This window comes from Triticum urartu, chromosome 1A, assembly GCF_056163025.1.
Source record: "Triticum urartu cultivar PI428250 chromosome 1A, HENAU_Tu73, whole genome shotgun sequence".
Classification (NCBI taxonomy): Eukaryota; Viridiplantae; Streptophyta; class Magnoliopsida; order Poales; family Poaceae; genus Triticum; species Triticum urartu.
In genome coordinates, this window is record NC_141873.1 from 489,078,256 (window position 1) to 489,085,711 (window position 7,456).

Here is a 7,456-nt window from a genome sequence, read left to right on the forward strand (position 1 = left end):
CTCTTGGCTCCATCTTCGGAGCAGCCTCCATTTAATCTTTCAGCCCTTCTTCCCATTTGAATATTTCAGGCAACTCCCGCGATGAGATGGGATTGTTGGAAGTAATCGTGTTTGGTCCTGGTGTATTTGTCTTTGCAAGACCATAAAGTTGACTAGTTGTGATAGAGCAGCGAGTTAGAACAAATTGTTTTCATTTGCATATCCGTGTTACTTGCGTCAAGGCTATTCTTGAATACATTTTAATAACATTTACATTTTGACTAAGTTTTAAATATTAAATCTTGATAATCGTAATATTAAGTTTTTACCAAGTTTATCAAGATTCATTTGCGTTTTGAGTGTAGGGCTTAGGATTTCGGGCCTAGGGTGCAGGGTTTAAGTTTTAGTATTTGAAACTTGTTGAATTCATTCTCCGTTTTAGTCAAGTTTGAACAGTTGAAAGTTGGTGAAGATTTTAAAACTTATCAAAAGATATTCAAAAGTGGTATTGTTTCAAAGGCCTCGTCGCAAGAAAGACTAACATGCAAATGAAACATAAATTGACCCGCACAAAAACATAAATTAGACTTTCGATTCAAAAACATAATATATTTAAATTTAAAAATCAAAGGGAAAAAGTATGGAATGTACCTTGCTAGTAGCCCACTTGAATGCCTCAGCCCCTTCTCCTCAATTTGAATCTTTCAGATTGATGCAGCTACCTCGACGAGATGGGCGATCGCGGGGAGGGATCGTGTTTAGTCTAGGTGTAGGAGTACCAAACTACTTCCCCCGTTTCAAAATAAATGACTCAATTTTATACTAACTTTACAATGCATAAAAAAATGAGGTCCATTTGAATCTTTGAGCCCCATCTCCCCGATTTGAATCTTTCGTTCAACTACCACGATAGAAGTTGCCGGTCCATAAAGTTGGGCAGTTGGGACAGACATAGGCCACGCGAGGAAGCTAAGCTAAACTGACAATGGAAAAGAAAGCCTGATTGTCAGAGCCTCAGAGCTGCGGGAACCAGTGCTCGTCAGCATCTCCTTCTCCTTCGCCCGGGCCCCCGCCGTCTCCTACGTCACCATCCCCATCTTCGGCCGGGCCTTCATGTCGAAGCCTCCCCCGGACGGCCGCGTGTACTCCGACATGCTCCGCAGCCGCGTCCTCGCCGCCAGCGCCCACGGCTTCCTCCTGCTCGGCACCCTCAAGTCCCGCTACAGGGCTCACCCGCTCTCCGGCCTGGACCTCCCCGCCGAGGTGCTCCTCAAGGTCGCCCCTTTGGAGCTCCTCTACCGCAAGTTCACGCGCTTCGTCTGCAACCCCGTCTCCGGCCAGCTGTTCCGCCTCCCGGAGTTCGAGGAACCGGAGGAGAAGACCTTGACGTTTGCAGACGGCATGGCGGGCATGGGCCTCCTCACCCAAGCCGACGGCGAAGGCCTCAACGGGCCGCCCAAGAGGTATGCCGCTGCTCAGCTCACCGAGGTCGACGGCGGGCGGCGCCTCCTGCTGCGCCGGTTCTCCTCCGAGACAGGGGATTGGGACGAGCTGGTGCTGCCGTCCCCGCTGCCGCCTCAGCGGCGGATGCACCTGGGCCACGAGGTGCTGGATTTCGGAGGCCGGCTCTGGTGGGTGGACGTGAGCTGGGGCGCCGTCTGCGTCGACCCTTTCAGCGACCGGCCCGAGCTCTGCCCCGTCGAGCTCCCTCCTGACAGCATGCTTCCGAACCAACAGGGCGAGACAGAGATGGAGCAGCTTGTGCAGCGCCGGCACATGGGGGTCAGCGCCGGCCGGCTGTGCTACGCCGAGGTCGACCCCTTACACATCAGGTCCTTCGTGCTCGACAACCACCGGAGCGGCCGCTGGACACTGGAGCACCAGGTGTCTGTTCCCGATCTCTGGCGCAATGGGGGCAATGCCAAGGCGACGCCTTCGATTGCTGCTATCGACCCACTAAACGCTGATGCTCTGCATCTCAGCGTGGACAAAATCCATGTTAGTTTGGACATGCGCAAGAGGATGATCGAGGGTTCTGTGATTCTTGATGCAAGCCAGTTGGGTTCAGGTTGTTATCTGCCATGTCTGCTCCCGTCGTTTCTCTGGTCTAGCACAATTCCAGGTGATACATTTTATGTTCCTGTTGTACATAGATGCATTGTACATTTTATGAGTATAAGATAGTTATGTTCCAAGTTCTTGTATCTTGATCAACGAACTTTTTGCAGGCAAGAACAAGACTTTGGACACCGCGAAAAACAAGACTCTGGCGGATGTTTTGGTTCGTTCAGACAAACAGCAGGCGAAATGAAGGTGACAAAGTTACCATCCAATGTATCTCTGGTACTGTTTCCTATCTCATGCTTATATTGCTCCACTATTAGATGCATGTCATCCGTTCACATGTTTAGGATGTTGTATTTTCTTAGATATATCTCCTACTCAGTCTATATGCAGTTTATGATCTGTTGAAATAATGTTCTGCTCCTTTTGCGAATCACAACTAGTATGTATTGCTTATATATCATCATCCTCCAGTAAAATAGAAATGTCGTCGTTTTTAAAGTTAGCCTGTAATTGGTTAAGTTCTAAGTTAGTGTTGCAGTGGAACTAGTACTAATATTTATTTATTATAAGCATGCTCGAACTAACAATCGGCACAGGCCGCTCTGTAGAATGCTAGCAACTTGAACTTGTTCCTCCAGTCGTAGTCCTGTGGTAGCAACTTGCAATTCTACTAACAAATATCAACATGTCTTTTAGCATGGACCCTTCATCTAGTAGTATAGTGTTTTCTGAACTAGCTTCCATTATCTGAAGAAAGAAGCGGTTTCTGTCTGCAGCACTAGCTATCATGATAAACAGATAAAGTGCAGAACTATATATTGTGAAACACATTATATCATCACCAATAGATCAAGTCTGAACCTGAAGCTGAAGTGTCATCATAATTTCCAATTGACCATTTTCTTATTATTTTCCTGAAATATCATCACCAATAGATCAAGCCTGAATCTGAAGCTTGTGGTGAAATACCAACACCAACTGATCACCAATGCATGCTCATCTCGGAGCCTAATTATTTTTTCCCGCAATCTCGCTGCCAAGACATGCGTGTCATCGAGGCATACTTTGATTTTTCCATCTCTTTTTTCGCTATGGTGCATTATCTTTACATGTCCTTTATCTTCAGGTTTCTTAAGACTAACAATGAAGTAGCAGCTGATGGCGGGACTCTGAATTTGCGGAAAATATGGAGATGTTTGGGTTTGTGGAAGTGACTTATCTCGTTTTGGGGAAAATCTAGGAGTTAGTTCAGAGTCATAACTAAGGCAAAAGGTGGATGCATCCACATGTTTAACTCACTTGTGAGGAACTTATTTGTATGAGGCATGTGACGAATTGATGATGAGCGTTTCAGTACTGTGCTTATTTATATTCTTTAGTTGCTTAGCTAAAATTCGAACACTTAAAATCTGATCATTTGGTTTTCCTTTCCATTATTTTGGTTTTGTATGAACAAAAATATATATTAAACTGCTAGTTTCGTATATTATGGCTAGTTGCCCCTTTTTTCCTGATCTACCATTCACTTTATTTTACCTGCAAAACATATTTTGAAGGCTGCACTCCTCCTGGCTTATATTGTTTAGAATGGAGATAACCAATTATTTAGTTTCAAGTTTTGATTTTCATTTGGAGAGGGCTGATGAGAGGATGTGTTAAGACAGTCGCAATCGATCCAATCCAGTCTGCTATTTGTGAGTAGAAGCTGATCTGAACTATATCTGGATGATTACAGTGAATTGAGCATACATATCAAGAATTGAGCATTTTCTTCTTTTCCTGAAATATCATCACCAACACCAATTGATCAAGCCTGAATCTCAAGCTTGTGCTGAAATATCAACACCGTACAAACTGATCACCAGTCCATGCTCATCTAGGAGCCTGATTTTTCTTGCCGCAATCTCGCTGTCAGTATGCATATCATACTTTGATTTTTCTATCTCTTTTTTCCCAATGGCGCATTCTCTTTATATTCACACCTGCCGAATGGCTTTTATCTTTAACTTCAGGTTTCTTAGGGCTAACAATGAAGTAGCAGCTGATGACGGGACTCTGAATTTGCGGAAAATCTAGAGAGGTTTTTTTTTTGGAGTTTGCTGACCAACTATCTCGTTTTGATGAAAATATGGGAGTTAATTCAGACTCATAACTAAGGCAAAAGGTGGATGCATCCACATGCGAATCGATGAGGAGCGTTTCAGTATTATGCTTATTTTTATGCTTAGTAAAGTGCCAAACCAATTTAGTGATACTATCAAATTCACGGGAAAAAAAAAACAATCTGAACCAATCCAATCTGCTATTATGACTAGAAGCTGATCTGAAGTCTAAACTCTATCTGAATAATCACAGTAAAGTGCCAAACCAATTTAGTGATACTATCTGTATGTCTGAAGGACATTCGACTGAACTGTAGTAATATCTAATCTACTCTGGTAGCAATCCTGTATCTACTCTATCTACGAGCTTAATTCCTCTATCATCTACGTGCGCAGCCGAAGCTGCAGAACTAGAACTCACATCTCACTAGTTTTTGAACTGCGCGATGTGGGTCTTGATGATCTGGTCGGCAACGGCCTTGTAGGCGGCCTGCGTGGGGTGCACGGCGTCGAAGAACATGTACTGCGCCGGCGACTTGCACTGCGGCAGCAGGCCGGTGCACATGGCCCCCATCTCCAGCAGCCCCGTGCCGCAGCACCCCTGCCCCGTCTGCGTGAACCCGTACTTGTTGGGCTGCGCCACCATGTCCATGAGCGGCGCGTACGTGTCCACGTACGAGATGCTGGCGCCGGCGCTCGCCGCCTCCAGCGCCGCCAGCGCCTGCTGCAGCTTGGCGTTGTACCGCTGCACCTCCTCGTTCTGCAGGTCCACGCACCCGTGCCCCAGCGGCGGCTGCTGCCCCCTCAGGCTCTTCTGCATCGGCAGGCACCCCACCGGCGGCATCCCCGCCACGATGAACCTCCTCGCCCCCAGCTTGTACAGGCTCTGCATGTCATGTGTACTTGCTTGTCAATCGATCAGTATGTATGTAGATTAACTGAGTGGACGAGAAGAAGAAGATGATCTGAAGATCTGACCTGGATGTAGGACTGGTAGCAGCTGATGAGGTAGTCATGGTAGGCGTCGATGGTGGGGTACTGGAGGGCGCGGAACGGCAGGTCGTAGTAGTTCATTGTCACGTCGTTGGTGCCGGCGGAGAGGATGAAGAGGGACTTGGCGGCGATGTCGGCGGCCTGGGGCTCGCCGATGCGGGAGAGGAGCTGCTGGAAGTCGGCGATCTGGGACGAGAAGGTGGAGACCATGACGGCGTGCGCGGTGATGTCGTCGAGGCCGGACCCGCCGGACGCGAAGCTGGCCCCGGTGGTGGCGTCGGCGTGGGTGACCCCGCTGGCGTGGTACGCCGGGAGCAGGTCCTTGATGCCGAGCGCGGCGACGATGTAGTCGGTGATGAGCTTGCCGTCCGAGAAGCGGCCCGAGGGGGGCACGCCGGCCGGGAAGGCGCGGCCGTAGGGCGCGTGGTCGGCGCGCACCACCGTGAACAGCCGGTTGTTGTTGCCCGGGTCCAGCGTGGAGTCGCCGAATGCGAACACGGCCGGGATGTCGTGCGGCCCGGCTGCCACCTTGGAGGAGGAGCGCGGCCTCGCCGCGGACGCCGGGGAGGCGGAGAGGACGAGGAGCGCGGCGAGGAAGAGCGCCGCGGCGGGGGCTGGGCTTGGTGGCGCCATCGTGGATCGATCGATCGATCGCGGTGGGATTGTGGTTGAGGCGTGAGGGTCGGGTGTATATATAGCGGAGGGGAGGGGCGCGGGAAGAGATTGGCGTAGGTTTGAAGTTTAAACGACGACGGTGAGGTGGATAGATACGGCTGCAACGACTTTACGGCTCTGCGCTTCAAGTTTCTGTTATAAAATTTTTATCTGTAACGGTTCTGGACGATTGATCTCCAGACTCCAATTACCCTACGTCCAAGTAAGAACTAAGAATGTATCAGTTCAAAAAAGAAAGAACTAAGAAGATATGGTTGCGCAAGGACGGGGAAGATTGGCTTTATGGTGCCGAAGAGAGTCCTGTTAAGTTTAACTACCATCCTTGAGGAAACCACCAACACATAACTATACCACCTCTGTAACAAAAATGTAAAATATTTTTCAGCATTATTAGTCGAAATGTGGGAGGGCTCAATTGCTCGGATCGTAGGACTACTGTGCACGAGGCCATTTTCGCCTTCCCTTGCAACCTCCTTTGCATCCAAGAATCCAAGCTGAGCACCTCCCACCAAAACAGATGTGCGGTTTGGTGGTTCAACCAGGGCGGGTCTCGCTGCCGGATCAATGCGGAGGATGCGTCTCTGGTCCAAAGAGTTCATAAACTTAGCTAAGTTATATGCGTCTTTGTTTGCCTCTCTACATTCATAATTAAATTTACAATTAGAGAAAGCCGCCTGGTGCTTGATCTCCTTGATGATGCATCTGTAGGTACTATATGTGTCTCTTTCAATATCCTTTACCACCTGTTTTGAATCTGATGCAACTACAAAGTTTTGAAGTGACAAATCTTTCGCCAATGGTAAGGCCTCTCGACGGGCGATAGCTTCCAATGTTGCGACGTTTGTGACACCCGGCACCACCAAGGCTGAGCTCCCTAGGTAGCGACCTCCTGCATCACGGCACACGTCTGCCGCCGCGCCCCAACCCTGATCTAGCAACGCGCTAGCATCCACATGTATCTTCGCAAAACCGGGTGGCAGAGCTTTGGGTCGCACTTCTGTTCACGGTTATCACATGTGATGTTGTTCTTTGATGTGGCACAATCCCCAACTCAGAGATAATTCTAATTACGAACTGATGTCTTGCCGAAGGGGATTGGTAAATTTCCTCGTGGGTCACCCTGTCTCATCGCTCACCAAATCACCTATAGTGTTATTGATAACCCGACAAAGGGTTCCTGGGACATAGTGTGTCAATCATCGTAAACAAGCATTGCTTCTCACTCGGCTCTGTAGTTTCACACAAATGTTCTGCCATGGCTCCTTCAACAACTGCCCAAACGCATCTGGTCATTGTGCATTCCAGGAGTGAGTGTCTCCATGAATCAGTAGCTCCATATATAGCGCAGGATGTGTCTGGGGTCAGTTTGGTTGCTTGCAATAGCCTCAGCTATGCCCGTTTGGATGCAACTTCGGGCTCGTTGTGTTTCCATCGACCATGCATATTAAATCATCTCTGTTCTTGGTTTTATTCTTAGATTACTTGTGAGATTGTTGGGATATTAAATCCAAATCATCACCAAGTATATGCAAACTTACCGCATTTACATGATTTAGGGAAAGCATGTACAGATTATTATCCATGTCTTTTTTTATGATCGAATTATTGATATATTACAATGAGTTTTTATGTTTGCCTCA

At 48.1% G+C, this 7,456-nt stretch overlaps 2 protein-coding genes across 2 annotated transcripts; one reads left to right on the top strand and one right to left on the bottom strand.

The window, feature by feature from the left end:
- Positions 1-957: 957 nt before the first annotated feature.
- LOC125536208 (uncharacterized) lies at positions 958-3,513 on the top strand (the record flags this gene model as incomplete). The annotated part of the gene is made up of 3 exons (XM_048699391.2): positions 958-2,101; positions 2,208-2,322; positions 3,173-3,513. Coding segments are annotated over 2 exons (1,227 nt in total), but the record flags the coding sequence as incomplete, so codon positions are not given.
- Positions 3,514-4,491: 978 nt separating this feature from the next.
- LOC125536224 (GDSL esterase/lipase At2g40250-like) lies at positions 4,492-5,774 on the bottom strand. Its single transcript, XM_048699409.2, has 2 exons — positions 5,127-5,774; positions 4,492-5,034 (listed from the first exon to the last, which is right to left on the bottom strand). The coding sequence occupies exons 1-2, from the start codon at positions 5,772-5,774 to the stop codon at positions 4,576-4,578; spliced, it is 1,107 nt and encodes a 368-aa protein (XP_048555366.1). The 3' UTR covers positions 4,492-4,575.
- Between the last annotated feature and the right edge of the window lie 1,682 nt (positions 5,775-7,456).

Coding starts and splice junctions, on each gene's coding strand:
- LOC125536224 (XM_048699409.2), bottom strand. CDS start 5,774: ATGGCGCCACCAAGCCCAGCCCCCGCCGCGGCGCTCTTCCTCGCCGCG. Junction 5,035..5,126: donor GCTACCAGTCCTACATCCAG/GTCAGATCTTCA, acceptor CATGACATGCAG/AGCCTGTACAAGCTGGGGGC.